We start from the raw sequence: 18,380 nt of genomic DNA, 5'->3' as shown, positions 1-18,380 counted from the left end.
GACACTCCTGATGTGCTGACATCAACCAGAAGAGTTTTGGATGGAGCTTGGAGCAGCCTGGTCTAGAGGAAGGAAGGTGGGGTAGAACAGGATGAGTTTCAAGGCCCTTCCAACCCAGTCTGTGATTCTGTGATGATTTTATGAGCTCCTGGATTGGCCCCTTGGATGTGGAGTCTGTGCTGGGTGTCTCGCGGTTGGTGTCCAGCCCCATCACAGCCCTGCCAGTGCAGGTGAACCCTTGGCACTGAGTTATGCCCTGCACACAGAGCCAGCAGTGTTCAAAACAACATAAAGCAGCGTTTCTTGAAGCTGCTTGCTTTTAAAATTGCCCTCTCCTCCCATAAATGCATTTACTGTTTGCACACTTCTCGTAACCCAAACTGGAGAGGTCAGGCAGAGGAAACTGAGGGAGCTGAAAAAGGCTTAAACCCCGAATTTAAACAGTCACATCCATTTCTCATTGGCTCCACGTTTATGTGTGGGTTTGACTCTATTTAGGAAATTTATGAGCATACTTCTACTCCTATTAACAGATTTCATTTAATAGTAAAGGATTACTGATGTAAATCAAATAACTCATTAATTGTTCCCAGAGCCAGGGACTCTGCACCCTCCCCGTTCAGCCCAGCAAGTGAGGCTGGAATAGGTAACAATTAACAGCTCCACTGACATTCCTCTGCTTATATTTTGTTCCTTTTCCCCAGGCACAACCAGTCGGTTGTGAACTTTAAAATTGCAACATCCATCCCCTTGTTTCCTGCAGGAGAAACAAGCTGTGGGTTATTCCCTTGCTGGAAGGCAGAGACTCAACAGGAGCTGGGCTGAAAAAATATTCCTTGGCTGGAGGAGCATTTCTTTGGGGTCTCCATCAGTCTTTTGGGGCATTTGGTGACTGTGTGGGGTGGGGTTTGTGTCTTGTGGTGCTCTTCACTTGTTCTCGTGTTTTAAACCCTTTTCTTGTGGTGCTTGGACTCTCCTGCCAAGCCAGACCTGGCTGATAATGAAAGAACAGGAGAAAATGGTCTTAAACTGGCAGAGGGCAGGGTCAGGTGGGATTTTGGGAAGGAATTCCTGACTGAGAGGGTGGAGAAAGGATGGGATGGAATTCCCAGATTTTCTGTGGCTGTTCCTGGATCCCTGGAAGTGCCCAAGGCCAGGTTGGAGCCCCTGGGACAGTGGAAGGTGTCCCTGCCCATGCAGGGGGTGAAATGAGATGATATTTAAAGACTTTCCAACCCAAGGCACTCCACAATTCCCTGATCCTGCTGACAATGGAATAACAGCTATTCCCTGTCCTGGCTGGATCCTGGGAATTCATCACAAGCTGCTGAAAGATGGTCCCAGCAAACGTGGGCTGCTGGTCAGGCAGAGCCAAACTCAGCACATCAAACGGAGCAGAGCAGCCCTGAGTAAGAGCTCAGCTATTCCAGGGGCTGGGAGATTGTCTGGGAAGGAGCTTTTTGCAGTGAGAAGTGACAAATGAATGCTGCAGTTTTCCAGGAATTTTGTGCTCAGCCAGCAATGCTCTGCTCTGGAGCTGGAGCTGATTTTGGCAGGTGTCCCCAACCTCCCTCAGTGTCACCAACAAAACCTTGCTGAGCATTTCCCTGGAGCTCCTGTTCCTCCATAGATCCTTTGACATTTTTTTCAGCCTGCAGCACTCAGGGATGTCCCTCCCAGACAGACCTGGGGCCTTTTCTCAGCTCTCACCAGGGTCTGCAGCCCTGCCCCTCCTGCCCCCAGGGTTTTTTTTTTTGTCATTCCAGTTTTTATAACTGGAAGAGGCACAGCTGTAATGCTCCAGGGAAAAGGAAGGACAAACTGCCTGCTCCTCCTCACCGTGGTTCAGGGTCATTTTTAGTTAGCTAAGAGTCATTTCCCATCCTGAAACATCAATTTTTCACACTCGTGGCCCGAGGCCAAGCCCCATTTCTGCTTGAGTGCATCACTGAAGGGTTTTTTAACATCTGTGAGGGGTCTGCAGGTTGGAGGAGCATCTGTCAGCAGCTTCCTTGGAAATGTCCTCTGTGCTTTCCTGTGCCCCAGGACTCAGGAGGGCTCTAATCAACCCCTTTGGCTTCCCAAACTCCCCTGTTAGAGTCAACGTGAGCACTGGCAGGTTTGGGTAAGAACTAGTAGGTTAATTAATTAAATTAATTCATTAAACTCAAGTTTTCCCCATAGCCACCAATCCCAGCGTGTGGATTTTACGCCACTGATCCAAGAGAAGTGGATTTTATGGCCCATCTTTCCCTGCTGGGGTGTGTTGCTCACGGGCCAGCCATGCAGGGATGTGACTCAGCCTCCGTGGGGAGACAAGGGGGAAAGAATCAAAAGCTCAAAGAAAAATCTCCTAACTGGAAAAATGAGTTGTGACTGCTGAGAAAACGTGACTAAGAGGAGATGGTTTGTGGATCTCCTCACCAGGAGAGGCTGAGAGCAGAGTGTGTCCAGCACCAGACAGGCTTGAAATGCTTGGGATTAACATTTTCCATCTAACCAAGATGTGAGTGCACAGGAGGGAAATTGAATAAATTCAGTATTTCATGTAAAAGTGTGACAGGTGAGGAATGAGTTTACCAGAGGCACAAAAGGATATGTTAATGTCAGTGGTCAGATTGTCACTGAAAAGGCAGAAAATCTAAAAGTGGGGTGGGGGAATCTGCCAGAAATGCTGCAGAGTGGCCAGGTGGGTGAGGCTGGGGACAAACCCTCCAGAGGCTGCAAGGCGAAATTATTTTATCATCCTTTGGCAAAACTGGGTTTGCTGAGGAAATGGCTTCACATGGACACAGGGCAGGGATGGGTGGGATGATAAAATTCCTGGGAATTCCTGGGTCAGATTATATTTATATTATATTATTTATATTTATATTTATATTTATATTTATATTTATATTTATATTTATATTATTCCTGGGAATTCCTGGGTCAGATGGGATAATGGGAAAGGATTCTTGGGTCAGATGGGATTTGGGAAGGAATTCCTGGGTCAGATGGGATTTGGGAAGGGATTCCTGGGTCAGATGGGATTTTGGGAAGGAATTCCTGGCTGGGAGGATGGGGAGGAGCTGGAAGGAATTCCCAGATTTGCTGTGGCTGCCCCTGGATCCCTGACAGTGCCCAAGGCCAGGTTGGAGCAGCCTGGGACAGTGGGAGGTGTCCCTGCCATGGCTGGGGTGGCACTGGGTGGGATTTAAGGTCCATTCCATGGTCTGTAATATTCAGCAAAAGCAGATTTGTGCCTCTCAAGGGCTCCATTTCCAGTTAAAACCATCCCCTCATCAGGGATCCCACAGGTGTCAGCCACACATGGCTGGGGCCTCACAGGGCAGGGGTTTTCCAATAAACTTTTAAAATCAGGATAAGGGATACCCAGTTTTGGTGGCTCTGATGGTCTGGTATCTCATGAGAAAACACAAAGACCATGAAGAGCCTGGCTGGGCTGGGCTGCCCCTCCTGCATTTGGCATTAAAGAGTTACAGGGCAGGATTTGAATCACTAAATACTGAATTTCTCTCCTTCTTTAAGGGTGCAGACACATCAGTGCCCTGCTGCCTGCAGCAGTGCCCCAAATCCTGAGTGGGACCCCAGGGAGTTTTCTGAAAAAAACCCCTGAGTTTTCTGAAAGCTGACTTTTCTCCCTGCTTTGTGGCTGATGTGAATATTCCCTGTTTCTCCCTGCAGACACTGGTCAGAGCTGTGTGGCCAGGCTGTCCTTCAGCTGTGCCCTGAAGGGTCACTACTGCCTGTACAGCAAATCCAGCTTCACCCTGCTGAGCCAGCAGCCTCCCCTCTGGATCCACATCATGTTCCTGTTCCAGCAGGTGAGGGCCACACAAACCACACTTGGACAGGAATATTCCATCTTTAAACTCATTAAACACGTTTCTAACTCATATTTATTTATGGCCTTTGTGATCCCCCAGAAACTCGTTTGACTGGGCTGGAGTTATTTTGTGCTTTGTAAGTTTTTTATATTTCTGTTAAATACCTCAAATTCAAAAGTGGGTGGGGAGATTACAAAGCCTGGGGATAAAAAAAAATAAATAAAATAAAATAAAATAAAATAAAATAAAATAAAATAAAAAAGTGGGGCCAAACCATGTTGTTCTTAACTCCCAGCAAGTCCCAGGTGCCTTGGAAGGGTTGACAGTGGATTTTAGGGGAGCAGCACCAACCCCAGGGCTGCAGGAGGAGGTTGGAGGGGCAGAACCCACTGGGGTTTTTATTGCAGACTGAGCAGAATTTGTAAATAATTTGTGATTTTTCTGTGCTCAGTGCTGTTTCCAAGCACAACCCAGCATCTGGACACCTATGGAATTTCCTAACAGGTTACAAATAGTGTAAAACTAAGAGAAAAAACCCTCCATTCACACTTGGAGATGAAACAGGTGGGGTTTGAGGTAAAATACAACATTCAGTTTGTTGACACCCACAGAGCCTTTCACTGCAGCCCATCCCACCCTAAGGCAGCCTTGGGAACAGCCAGGATTTATCCAAAATGTGACACACTGAGGGATGCTGGGGATGGAACAGCCTGAATTGCTCTGCCCTGAGTGTTTTCCTAGAAATAAATCCTTTTCAAGAACACTGGTCAGTTAATTAAAAAAAAAAAAAAAATACTAATGGAGAGTTCTACTGTGTTTCAAAACTCTTGGACAGGAATTGGGAAATTATTCGTGCAGGAGAGCAGGATTAGGCTGGATGAGTTTGCTCGGAGAGAGGAGACAGAAAGTCCATCCAGGAATCCCACATTTGAAGGACATTGCCCATATTGTGAAATCAAATAGTTATAGTATGGAAAATTCAGATTTGTTTGTGCACTTTATCTTGGCCCCTGTGTGTAAATGCATTCTTTAATTCAGAGATCACAGAGGAGATGCAGGAGGGGCACAAATGTTCTCTCAGCCACAGAGTTCCTGTGCCACTGATTTTGATGCAATAAAGAACTTGGTGCTGATGAAATTCCAGGACCATTGAGGGTGGTGGGAGGTTGGATCCTCAGTGTCCTTTGGCTCAGGGAGCTCTGGAGGTGACAGCAGAGCAAAGTGTCATCCTGTCCTGGGAGTGTTGAGTGCTGAAAACTCCTGCACTCTGCGTTGGGAATGCCCTGGGGAGTTTTCTCTCCTTTATTTCATCCCACTCTCTGTCCCAGTGCTCTCACAAACTCTGCTCTTGCTGCTCAAGGACTGAAGGAGCTCCACACAAACCCTGCAAGGTGGGAAGCATCTCCTCCCTCAGGCTGGAAATGTCAGGTTTTTCCAGGGGGATGCACCTCACCCAGGGCTCTGTGTGGTTCACAAAGGCCAGTGCTGATAAATGGTGATAAATGAACATTTCAGTAGAGAAATATAATGAACTGACCAATGTACTGCCCACTGAAGGGCAATCCCTAGTGAGCCACAGACCTCAGAGACGTGGGATGTGCAATAAACATCACAAACCCCAAAGGAAAATGAGATATTTGATGTTGTATCCAATTGTGAACCTATTGATCCATCAGAACACCCCCAGAGGAGCTGGACCAAGCCCTGTTTATCCTCATGGCTGCCCCACTGTGAGGACAAGGTGTTTTTTGATGAAAAAAAAACCACCTGAGAGAATTTTCTTTGTTTTTCTTCAGAGCCTGTTTGCAGAACCCCTGTCCACACAAAGCAGCTCAGTGCAGGTCCTCAAGGCCCTGTGGGAGAAGACCCAGCTCAAGGGGATGCACAGCTTTGAGACTGCCATGATCCACTCCACCTTCCCTCAGCAGAAGGTAAAGGGGCTCCTTTCCTCACACAGAAAAAGTGATGCCTTAAGTTTGAGCTTGGATGTGTTTCAGGTTCTGTGGTGCTCAGGGGGGCAGCTCTGAGCTCACAGTCAGTGTCACTCAGCTCTGCACACAGCAGGGACACAAAACAAACCCTTTTCCTGCTGCACACCAAGGACAACTCTCAGCCCCAAAAGCACAAACAAGGGGGGCTGGAGGGAGGAACAAGAAGGATGGGACCTCCCAGCCTGGAGCTGGGATTGGACAATTAAACCCCAAAATGCAAATGGACCAAAACTTATAAAAGTGTGAGACTTTGTGACTGGTCGGTCACTTTGTGTCCATTTTGTGTCCATTTTGTGCCCATTTTGTGCCCATTTTGGGTCCATTTTGTGACCATTTTGTGTCCATTTTGTGCCCATTTTGGGTCCATTTTGTGACCATTTTGTGTCCATTTTATGTCCATTTTGTGTCCTTTTTGGGACCATTTTGGGTCCATTTTGTGACCATTTTGGGTCCATTTTGTGACCATTTTGGGTCTATTTTGGGACCATTTTGTGACCACTTGGGGACCATTTTGGGACCATTTTGGGACCATTTTGTGATCATTTTTGGACCATTTTGTGTCCATTTTGTGTCCATTTTGTGTCCATTTTGATCCATTTTGTGACTATTTTGGGACCATTTTATGTCCATTTTCTGTCCATTTTGTGACCATTTTGTGTCCTTTTTGTGTCCATTTTGGGTCCATTTTGTGTCCATTTTGTGCCCATTTTGGGTCCACCTTGGGTGCAGCCCTGGCCAGGCTCTTGCCCTGCCCAAGGTGTGTCCTAAAGACCTTTCAATAAATCTCTACTTTATTCTCCAGCTCTGTCCAGTCTCTGTTCCAGCTCAGCTTTCCTGAGCCATCAGGGCTCCTTCACCTCCTGAGTTTGGTTTCTCTCCTCCTGTCCCAGGACCTGGAGAACATTCAGATGCAGCTGGAGGAAGTGAGATTCTTTGATTTGTTTGGCTACAGTGAGGAGGCAGCAGCCTGGCAGTGCTTCATGTGCAACAACCCCGAGAGGGCAACAGGTACCAGGGCCCTGCCCCTGTCCCTGCAGGTGGGGAAAGGGCAAAACAAACTTCCCAATGGCTATTTTAATTAAAATTCTCCATTAAACTCCTCTGTGGTAAGAGAGTCAAGCCCAAAGCTGATTTGGTGTGTGCTCAGAGGGACATAAACCCCAAATCTGCAGCATCACTGAGCCCTGGGGGAGGTGGGAGGGCTCTGCAGACATTCTGCAGGTCCAGATAAAGTTTTGCATCTCCTGGGCCACATCCCAGCTCCTCTGGAGCCTGCCCAGGTGCCACAAGGAACAACACCTGGTTCCTGATTTCTTCACTCTCACAATTATTTGCTTTAATGTCATCGACTCCACTGTGCACATCTCCTTAGGGACGTGGTAATTAAATCTTATAAAAGCAAAGTCTTGTAAATACTTCAGCTTATTGGAAAAGAGGGTGATTGGAAAATAGGAAAGCCCAGCCTTTTTCCCAGGTTTCATCTCCTGGTGCCTTTTCCCAGGTAAAATCTCTTGTTTTCCTGCTTTTGGAGTTTTCTGGCCCCATCAGTGCCCTGACAGGCAGAGGAATGTCTTGTTCTCACAGGCTTTCTGCCACTCCATTAAACTCTGACCAATCCTGGCCAGGAATTCTGAATATTTTGGCCAAATGTTTGAATAATTGGCTGTTTCAGAGATTTATTTTAACAGTGAGTGTCTCTTCAGGCTGCACCAAGCCCCAGTTTAGGAAGCCTTGCAGGAGTGGCTGAGCTGCCCCTGCTCATTCCAGGGGTGTTTGAGCTTCCTCTCCCTCCCCAGCTCCAGGGGACAACAGGACCAGAAATAAATCCTGCTCTGAGTTAAAACTTCATCTCCACTGTGCTCCCAGCGTGGTTTCCCCATCACATCAGGGATGTCAAGCTGAGGAAATTGAGCCTCTCGCTTAAAATGTCAAAGAGCTGAATGAAGTAACTTTGGTCTGAATTTCCAAAGACATTTAACCAGCACAGCCTTGCCTCACTCCTGCTCTCCTGGCTGAAATTGTCCTTTTCATGAGCAATTGCTCTCTTTGTCTCAGTTTAAAAGAATTTTTTGTGAGAGAGGCTCTTTGTGAGTATCGTGATTTGCTTCTGAGCTCTAAAAACCTTTAGAAAACCAAGAAAATAAATTCCTTGAATGGGTCCTGTGAAAGCTGAAGAGAGGAACGTGGAAGTGGGAGCTCAGTGGAATAAAAATCTGCAGGGAGGGACAACTCCACCTTTGTGTTGGTGCAGCAGGGAAGGCTCGTGGCAGAGTGGGAGAAGCTGCAGGGTCTCTCTGGGTTTGTAAAATCCAACACAAAAAAGGATTTGGAGGTCTCCTCGCATTGGGAAGGAATTTAAAGGCTGTGAAACATCTTTTATTTTCATTCCAGAGTAGGGAAAGACCCTTTGAAATGTGAAATGCTTTTGAGAGGCAAGAACGCAATTCCTTCCTCTCAGCAATGCTGTTTAGCAACAGAGCTCCTGTCGAAGGAGGAATTCAGAGACAAATTTTTTTTTTTTCCTATTATTGTCTGCTGGGTTTGATTCATGTGGGGTTTTTGTTGCATTTTTTGGATGCCGTGTTGCAAGATGCCATTTATCCTCCAGACTTGGGCAAACACTGCCTTAAAACCCTGGCCTTGAATCAGGATAGAATTCCCAGGGGAGCTGTGGCTGCCCCTGGATCCCTGGAAGTGTCCAAGGCCAGGTTGGAGCAGCCTGGGATGGTGAAAAATGTCCTGGACAGGGCTTGGAGCAGCCTGGGATGGTGGAAAATGTCCTGGACAGGGCTTGGAGCAGCCTGGGATGGTGGAAAATGTCCTGGACAGGGCTTGGAGCAGCCTGGGATGGTGGAAAATGTCCTGGACAGGGCTTGGAGCAGCCTGGGATGGTGGAAAATGTCCTGGACAGGGCTTGGAGCAGCCTGGGATGGTGGAAAATGCCCTGGACAGGGCTTGGAGCAGCCTGGGATGGTGGAAAATGCCCTGGACAGGGCTTGGAGCAGCCTGGGATGGTGGAAAATGTCCTGGACAGGGCTTGGAGCAGCCTGGGATGGTGGAAAATGTCCCTGCCATGGCAGGGGGTGGGATGAGATGACATTTATTCCTTCCCAGCCCAAACCATTCCATGTTTCTGTGATCAGTGACTCCTGTTTGGCTGTAGCTGGGAGGGATTTTTGGAGCTGGAAGCTGATCCTGTGTGGAAAGAGGCAGCAAAGCTGAAGCAAAGGGGTTGATGCACCCACGGTGACAATTAGAGAAAGTTTGACTCCTTCTCACAAATTCTCCTGCTTCCAAAGCATGTCTTGCACAACCACACTTTTCCAGAAGTGCCGTAAAATCATCCTGGATTGGCTTTTCCTGCATTCCCATAAATCCTGCTGGTGTTCTCCCAGGCAGGGAGGGCTCAGAGGGAGGAGCAGCAGCTCCTGCCATGGTGTGTTCCAACCTTGGCCATTCCAGCACAGCCACCAGACTCCTGGAATGCTGGAAAAATGGGAAAATTCCTCCTGTCAGGGCAGGCTGGCTGTTGGGAGCCTCATCCCTGCACGGAGAGTTTGGCTTCACCAGCTCTTGCACAAAACATTCCTCAAATCCACTGGAGATCCACCAGGGAATTCCTCTCAAAACCATGGCAGGGATCCCTGGGGGCTCTGGGTAAGGATTTGGGATTCAGGAAAAACTGAGGGACTTTAGGAATTCCTCTGGAAAACTGCAATTCCTTGGGAAAATCTACACAACATTAATTTGGGAATATATTTATCCCCTTCCTGCAGTTCCAACTTGCCCAGAGAAATGAAGGAGCTCAGCTCTAATGCTCACAGGAGTATCATAAGGAGTGGCATCCAGAGATTTGTCCTTTCCAGGTTTTCAGCAAAACCCAACGTGGTGATTAATGGGAGAGAGTGAATCCATATTCCCCGAGGCTAATTGCATTTATCTGCCACACATTCCATTCTTTCAAGTTCACAGGGGTTTATTATCACTGAGATCATTCATGAATTCTTGCGGAGGATTTTGTGTTTTCAGCAAATTCGAGATTTAAAGCTTTGGGTTTTATCTGTCTCGAGTTCATCTTGGAAGAGTTTGGGGGGGAGTTTTTAACTTTTTATTCAGTGCCCAAACTGCTCAGAGCTGGATGTGTTGTAGTTCTGCAAAAAAAGCAAGATGGGAAATAGAAAATTCCAACAGACACATCAACAAAAACTGCTCAGGGTTAAATCGGAGTCAGTGTGTCCATATTAAGATGATTTAAGGAAAGATAGATATTTCAAGACCTCTGGATATTTTATGACCTTTTCAAACTGAAAAGAGGAGAGATTTAGATGGGATATTGGACAGGAATTGTTCCCTGTGAGTGAAAGCTTGAGGAAATCAAGCACTGGAACAAGTTGCCCAGAGATGTTGTGGAGATTTTTCAAGTCCCAGGTGGATAAATCCATGAAGAACCCGGTGTGACCCCCCGGGTGACCCTGCTTGGAGCAGGAGGTGGGAGCAGAGACCCCTCCAGCTGAGTTATTCTGGGATTCTGTGAAGCCAACCGCAAGGAAAATAAGCAGAAGGGCTTAGAAAAATATTGGGCAAGAGTTTTATTCTTATCTTGCATGAATCTCTCCCTCCCAATCAGCCCCTCAGACATGCTGGCATCGGATTCATTACGGCCACTCCGGCAGCTGCCACCAGAACTCCCCGTGGGATTCTTTGTGGATCCACAGGAGAAATCCTCTGGTAGCATTGCCTAAAACCACTGGCTCCTTAAAGAGAGATCAGCATTTCTTAGGGTTTGAAAGGTTTTGGCCATAAAAAATCACTTCAGGCCAAAATTGCACATTCACTTCCCTTCTCGTGTTGTGCTCCTGACCACGAACCATCTCAGTATCGTCTGGTCCCCTGAGCCTTTTGGGCTTTACCCCTCTTGGTTTGGTTGGAGCATGTTCCTTCTGCTCTGGAATGGGATTGAAGATGTTCTTGTGGAACCAGGGGCTGGGCAGGGAATAATATTTAACAAAATTGATGAGTTTTCAGTAAGGGGGATACTAAAATGTGGTTCTGTCCCACTAAAGAGCCCCAAATCAGCCTCCTGGGAAATGCATCCCCTTTTTGCAGTGCCAACATTTCTCCAGGGAGAAAGGAACCCTCAGTTTCACCCTGTCCCATGCCAGGCTGGGTGCTGTGGTCAGTTCTGGCACTAAAACATCCAGAGAAGTTGTGGGATTGGGGCTGCAGGGGCTGCAGAGCACAGCTCACTCCTGCCATGGAAATCCCAGCTGCAGCTCCCCCCAGGCAGGCACTGAGGCTTTGCCAAGCCCCTTTTCATTCATCCACCTCCTTCCAAGCTCTCCCTGTCTTGCACAGACAGGAATATTTATGGGCTTTCCTGAGGAAATTGCTGGAGTCCCCCTGAGCCAGCCTCACTGCCAAGGAAAACAACACCAGGGGAAGGACACGTCCTTTATCTCCAGCTGATGCCTCGTCCTGGTGCTGGTTTTCCCTTTTCCAGACACGGGGTGGGTGCCCAAAAAGCCTTTGGCACTCCCTTGGGCACCCTGCTCACCTCCATCCCCAGCAGCCTGTGGGCTCACGGGCTGCAGATGCAGCAAAGGCTCTGAAGGAAAAGCAGTGCAGGATGGAGCTGGAGGCTGGGCCAGGCAGGGATCACTGCCCCTCTGACAGATGCTGGGATGGGCTCCAAGGAAAACATCCCATCCAAAAACGTCCCTTCTCAGGCTGCCTGTGCCTCACTCTGCCCTCTGGTCTATCTGGTCCTTTTTGTCCCAGCCATTGATGTAAAGATAGAAGAGAAAGGAAAATTAAACCCCGAGGAGATATCAGGGCTTTAAAGTGCCAGAGAGCAGGGCTGGGTGGGATACAGGGAAGGAATTCCACCCTGGGATGGTGGGGAGGCCCTGGCACAGGGGCCAGAGAAGCTGTGGCTGCCCCTGGATCCCTGAAGCATCCAAGGCCAGAAATGGTGATTGCATTTGGATGGGCTGAGGAACAACTGGGAGATGTGGTGGTGGAGAGAAGTTTGGGATGGCTGAGGGAGCAGGGAAAGAGATGGAAGAGGGGTCTGAGCTGCTCCATCTGCTCGGCCTCCCCAGCAGGAAGGAATGGCTGAGGGCTGAGCTGTCTGTGGGAGCTGAGAGCTGAGTGCTGGAAACATGGGGAAGGCAGAACCACCCTCCTGCAGCACAAAAAGGGGGAAAGGGAGGGCAGGAGTGACCCTGGCTGCCTGTTGCCCTCCCCAGGCGTGAACCAGGACGGGCAGCCCCTGATGGAGGGCAAGCTGAAGGAGAAGCAGGTCCGCTGGAAGTTCATCAAGAGGTGGAAGACGCGTTACTTCACCCTGGCTGGGAACCAGCTGCTGTTCCGAAAAGGCAAATCCGTGAGTGCCCCCTTCCCCTGGCCCCAAAAACACTCCCACGGATCCCACCCCTCTGCTCTGCCCTGCAGAACAACAAACCTGGCCCAGAGTGAGTCAGCAAGCATCATCTAAAAGAGAAGACATAGACATAGACTAGAACTAGACCTAGACACAGACCTAGACACAGACCTAGACCTAGACCTAGACCTAGACCTAGACCAAGACCTAGACCTAGACCTAGACCTAGACCTAGACCTAGACCTAGACCTAGGCAGGGACACCTTCTGTGGGAAATGGATTTGTACTTTTATTCTCTTTTCAGTCTCATATAAAAAGTAAAAAAATTACAAATATTATAATTCACACCATCACTATCAAAACCCAGCAATTTCCTAATTATAAACGTTTCTTGACCTTATCAACTTTTACCACAATACTGTTAATGCCTTAAAACCAATCATATAAAATTGCCCCTCATAAATCCTACTATACTACATCTCCCATAGTTCTATTTGTCCAAAATAGTCTTATTTACAATCCCATCATTTAAAAAAACTTGTTCCTAATTCCATTCCTCTCTCAACAATACCTCTCCCATTCCATAAAATTTCTGAGTCGTTTTTTTATCTAACCATTTTTTTTTAATCTCAAATTTTACACACCATATAAACCTCCTACCAAACTTTTAAGAATTTAAGAACAAATCCATTTCCCACAACCCCATTTCCACCATCCCCAGGCTGCTCCAAGCTGGCCTGGGACACCTGAGGTGTGTGTGAGGTGACCTCTGCTGTGTCCCCTGTGTCCCAGAAGGACGACCCCGACGAGTGTCCCATCGAGCTGAGCAAGGTGCAGAGTGTGAAGGTGGTGGGGAAGAAGCGGCGGGACCGGAGCCTCCCCCGGGCCTTCGAGATCTTCACGGAGAGCAGGAGCTACGTGTTCAAGGCCAAGGACGAGAGGAACGCCGAGGAGTGGCTGCAGTGCCTCAACGTGGCCGTGGCCCAGGCCCGCGAGCGCCAGAGCCGCGAGGCCACCACCTACCTCTGACCCTGGGGACATCTAACTGTGACACTGGGGACACCAGTTACCTGTGACACAGGGGACATCAACTGCCTGTGACACTGGGGACATCTAACTGTGACCCTGGGGACAGCACATACCTGTGACACTGGGGACACCAGTTACCTGTGACACTGGGGACAGCACCTAAACCTGGGGACATCTACCTGTGACACTGGGGACAGCACCTGTGATCCTGGGGCCACCACATACCTGGGACACTGGGGACAGCACATACCTGTGACCATGGGGACACCAGCTAAACCTGGGGACACCAGTTACCTGTGACCCTGGGGACAGCACCTGTGATCCTGGGGCCACCACATACCTGGGACACTGGGGACACCAGTTACCTGTGACATTGGGGACACGACAGTGGGGACACCACCCACCTACCTGTGACACTGGGGACAGCACCTGTGATCCTGGGGCCACCACATACCTGGGACACTGGGGACAGCACATACCTGTGACACTGGGGACACCAGTTACCTGTGACATTGGGGATACGACACTGGGGACACCACCCACATACCTATGACACTGGGGACACCACCTGACCCTCGAGACAGCACCTGTGACCCTGGGGACACCACCTACCTGTGACACTGGTGTCACCACCTAAATCTGGGGCCACCACCTACCTGTGACCCTGATGTCACCAGTTACCTGTAGACCTGGGGACACCACCTGCCTGTGACCCTGGGGCCACCAAACCACACCCATGTGGCACCAGGGGACAAGCACAAGGCCACCCCCAGAGCCTGTGGGACAATGACACCTCCAGGTGCCACCGTGGGAGCAATGGGGACACTGCCCGGTGCAGCAGCAGCTGCCACGTTCCCTGGGGAAATCCAGGTTTTTTTTCCTCAGCCTGATGTCCTGAAAGCCAAGGAATGAGATTGGAAACCCAACTCCTTGGCCTGAGGGGCACCAGGTCTCTGACACTGCCAAGAGAATTCCAGGACTTTCTGCTTTCCTCGCTCAACTTGATGTAAAAAAGTTAATTTTCCTTATTTAATCCTGGTGGGCTTTATCCTTAAGAATTCTCTACAAACCCTTTATCCTTTTGGATACAGATATCCTTTGGACTTTCTCCTTTTGTTCATGTGTGTCTGTGCTGCTGCTTTCAGGTTTAAATTGGGAGATTTGAAAGATTTTGTACAGCGGGAAAATAATTTTAAATATTTAACTGGTTTGATTTTTCCCTCTTTTTCCTGCTTTTGCTCTACTTTGTAATTGAATGTAAATTTTTTTATTATTATTATTCTCTTCTCCATTCTGTAACTTTTCAAACTTTCTGCAAATCTGGAAAATTCCCAGTTTGTTTGATTTTTCTTTGTTACTTTCAAACTATTCCAAAGTGGAGGAAATGCTGTAGAAGAGACAGAAAGGAAAAGGAGTAAAAAAAAAAAAAAAAAAAAAAAAAAAAGGAATGAGGAGTCTGCAAGTGAAGAAATGAGCTCAGAGATCATTCAAAGCTGAGTAAAAATAAAATTTGAAATTTTCCAACCTAGCAAAAAATATCTTTGGAAAAAAAAAAAATGTTGCCAGAAATGTGGAAACACACACATTGCCACAATTTTGAATCCCTTCCCATGCTGGTGGCCCCAGGGGACAGTGATGCTCCTGGGGACTTTGCAGGAAGATGGTGAGGCCACAGGTGGGAAGGGTGGGGAGTAAAACCCCAAAAAACTCAAAACTGGCTCCAGACTTCCCAAAGCTCTTGGGAAAGACGTGAAATGTTCAAATTCCTGAAAATCCTTCTATCAACTAAAACATGGGGATGAGTGTCAGGTCCTGGAATGTGGCAAAGTGATCAGAAGAACCTTGTTAAAGGTAAATTTAGTCACAGAGGACGTGGAAACCCACCATGGAACTGCAGCAGGGCAAGGCTGAGGACAGACACACCAGGGGAGATTTCCACTGGAGGTCTGGGAGATGAGGAAAGGAGGAAATCCATTTAATTTTCAATAGGCCCTCGGGAGTCTGTGGGGAATGAAGTCAATTTATAGGTGAAAACTTTGAATTTATCACCTTGAGTTCCAGAATTACATCCTGGAATTCACGCTGAGCTCACCCACCCTGGGATGAGCTCAGTGATAAAAGTGAGGTGGCCACCAGAAACAACTTTGACTGACCAAATATTCTGTAATTCCAATTGCATTCCTGGAATTCACGCTGACTTCACTCACCCTGGGATGAGCTCAGTGATAAAAGTGGGTTGGCCACCAGAAACAACTTTGACAGACCAAATATTCTGTGTTTCCTACCCTTGGAGCCAAGCTTGTCCTGCCACCTCTGAGAGATGTCACTGATGTCACCAATGTGTGTGTGGGACAAGCACAGCTCTGTGTCACCTGCTGCCCCCAGCCTTGTCCCCAGCCTTGGCTGCCACCACAAGGCACTCACAGCTTTCCTTTGACCCTCAGGGTGATGGGAACAATGTGGAATGCATCACTCTGGAGTCAGAGACACCCCGGGTGCCGTGCCAGGAAAGAATTCCCCAAAATAGGGAGCCCAGCCACACTTCTCCTGACTTCAATTAAAACTTGGAGGAAAATGAAACAGAAATTCAGCTGGCAACTTCTTCCAGTCACCCTCCGAAAAGGAGAAACACAGAGAGCATCAATTCAGTGTAGAATGAGTGCAGGGAACTTCTCAAGCAAATGTATAAATAGCTTTTGTTGGTTCTTTTCCAAACAACACGTATCAGAACGGTTTGGATTTAAACATCCAAAATGTTTTGGATTTAAATATCCAAAACGTTTTGGATTTAAATATCTGAACCACTTTGGATTTAAATATCCAAAACATTTGGATTTACATATCCACATGTTGGTAGCTCTGAGTGTGCAGTACTTTCCCTGTTGGTTTGCTCATCCTTGCAGGAACCATCCTGGTCTTTTGCAGTGAGAGCATTGAGAATTCACTGAGGGTCTTTGGGCACATCCTGGAAAAAAGGCTGGATGCAAAAACCTCCTCAGAGCCCACAGCTCCAGGACTCTGCAGAGAAGAGCTCCCAGTCCAAACCAGCACCCCCAGTCCCTCCCATAACTGGGGGCACACACCCAGCTTTAGGGTTTGACCTAAACCAACCCAAAATCCAGCCCTGATCATTCCTGAATGTGAGCAATTCCCAAACCCTCCAAGTTTCACAGATCAGCATCGCTCCTCTAGGAAACAAATCCTTCAAAATACTGGCTCCCACTTCCATGAAGGGGCTTCTGCAAGGACAATAATCCCTGTTTTCCTGAAAGAGCTGATTTCTCCTGTGACTCCAGTGCCACATCCCGTGTATCCTTCAGGGATCCAAGCCTGGGTGAGTGTGTGGCCTCAGGAACACCCAAGAACAACTGGGAACCATCCCAGGGCTCTGGCAGGGAAGGGCTGGCTCACACCTCGGGGCTTTGTCACCTCCCACTCCTGCAGAGGGGACAGAGCATGGGAGTAGCTGTCCCCTGGCAGGGTGGGGGCATTGTCCCCTAGTAGGGTGGCAGAGCTGTCCCCTGGCAGGGTGGCAGCAGATGTCCCCTGGCAGGATGGGAGCAGCTGTCCCCTGGCAGGGTGGGGGCAGATGTCCCCTGGCAGGGTGGCAGAGCTGTCCCCTGGCAGGGTGGGGGCAGATGTCCCCTGGCAGGGTGGCAGAGCTGTCCCCTGGCAGAGTGGCAGAGCTGTCCCCTGGCAGGGTGGGGGCAGATGTCCCCTGGCAGGGTGGCAGAGCTGTCCCCTGGCAGGGTGGCAGAGCTGTCCCCTGGCAGGGTGGGATCAGCTGTCCCCTGGCAGGGTGGGGGCAGCTGTCCCCTGGCAGGATGGCAGAGCTGTCCCCTGGCAGGGTGGCAGAGCTGTCCCCTGGCAGGGTGGGGGCAGATGTCCCCTGGCAGGGTGGGATCAGCTGTCCCCTGGCAGGGTGGCAGAGCTGTCCCCTGGCAGGGTGGCAGCAGCCCTGCCTTCCAGCTGTGTGCAATCCCTGCAATCCACAGGGAACCTGCCGGGCTGGATCCCTGCTGCCACTGGGAGTTGGGATTTCCTAGAAACCGGAACTGTGCACCAGCACTGCCTGCCCAGGGCTGGTTTGGGAGAGCTGAACCCCAGCTCCGGGAAGCTTTCCAAGGAAATTTTACCCTACAGTTCCCCCTCCATCCCAAACAAAGTGTCTGACAGGAATGGAACAGAGCAGGCGAGAAATGCTGAGCTATTGCACACAGGCCTCGCATGCAGCACGGGGATAAATGGAATAAGCTGGACATGCTTTTTCCAGCCATTCCAGCTCCAAGCTCAGCCACCCACGGGACTAACCTTGCCTGCTTCTTGTTGACAAGTCCTCTAATTCATCCTGATGCTGATGACTAATATTCCTTGGGTAAAATCCTTGACCTTGCTGAGGTCAAATGCAAAACTCCTATTAACTCTAATGGGGCCAGGATTTTCCTTGGATCCCTGCGTGTCCTGGTGGTACCTTTACAGCTCCCTGCACTCCCCAGGCTGGGCCAGCTGCAGGAACACAATCCCTTCCCTCCCCTCTGACAGACCTCCAGCACCTAGTTTGGCAGCCAGGAGTATTTTGGTGAGAAAAGCTGCTTCCCCAACTTTTAGCTGCATTAGGAACCAGCTGTGCCTCCAGCAGCCTGCACTGAGGCCATCCCAAGGGATGTGACCACCCTGCAACATCCCTTCTGCTGTTTGGGGGCAACAACAGAATTCTTGAAGCTTCTCATGCTCCAGGAAACAAGAAATGGGGTTTGGTTGGGCTTTTTTTTCCATAGGAACAATAGAGACATGCCTGCAGCAGTTAGGAAGGGTTTTCACTGCACCTGTGAAGGAGCAAGACATTGATTAATTAGATGTCAAGTTACAGCTACATTGAGTTGGCTCAATTATTCCATAAATCTCCCCGTTGTCTAATTAGGTGAAGAAAGAGGCAAAATCAGACTTGATTCATTTGACTGCTTCAGTGAAATGAACTGGAGCTCTCCAGGCAGTTTGTGCTGGAGTTGGTTTTGCCAGGACATGGATGTCCCTGGCTGGCCCCACCTGAGACCCCCACCTGGGACCCCAGAGCCCCAGCCCAGGGTCTCTGTCCCACCCCAGTGATCCCAGTCCCAGCCCCTCCAGGGGATCCCCCCGGCCCCAGGC

At 49.1% G+C, this 18,380-nt stretch overlaps 1 protein-coding gene and 1 long non-coding RNA gene across 5 annotated transcripts in view; one reads left to right on the top strand and one right to left on the bottom strand.

The window, feature by feature from the left end:
* The window catches only part of VEPH1 (ventricular zone expressed PH domain containing 1), a 58,106-nt gene extending 44,794 nt beyond the window's left edge, over positions 1-13,312 (top strand). For 3 of the 4 annotated variants that reach the window (XM_083868889.1, XM_083868890.1, XM_083868892.1), the window contains 5 exons: positions 3,688-3,827; positions 5,627-5,761; positions 6,712-6,829; positions 12,070-12,206; positions 12,996-13,312. In XM_083868889.1, coding sequence (XP_083725015.1) covers positions 3,688-3,827; positions 5,627-5,761; positions 6,712-6,829; positions 12,070-12,206; positions 12,996-13,232 — 767 coding nt within the window. In that variant the 3' untranslated portion in view covers positions 13,233-13,312. The remainder of the gene's footprint in view (positions 1-3,687; positions 3,828-5,626; positions 5,762-6,711; positions 6,830-12,069; positions 12,207-12,995) is intronic. The other variant, XM_083868891.1, reaches the window with a different exon arrangement.
* LOC310913461 lies at positions 13,218-15,767 on the bottom strand. Its single transcript, XR_014590822.1, has 4 exons — positions 13,598-15,767; positions 13,467-13,526; positions 13,342-13,397; positions 13,218-13,294 (listed from the first exon to the last, which is right to left on the bottom strand). It is a non-coding gene; the product is annotated as an uncharacterized lncRNA (long non-coding RNA).
* Positions 15,768-18,380: the final 2,613 nt, after the last annotated feature.

Source organism: Zosterops lateralis, assembly GCF_965231275.1.
Source record: "Zosterops lateralis genome assembly, chromosome: 10".
NCBI classification, from domain to species: domain Eukaryota; kingdom Metazoa; phylum Chordata; class Aves; order Passeriformes; family Zosteropidae; genus Zosterops; species Zosterops lateralis.
Note: the sequence above shows the minus strand (reverse complement) of the source record. Positions and strands in the feature narration are given on the sequence as shown.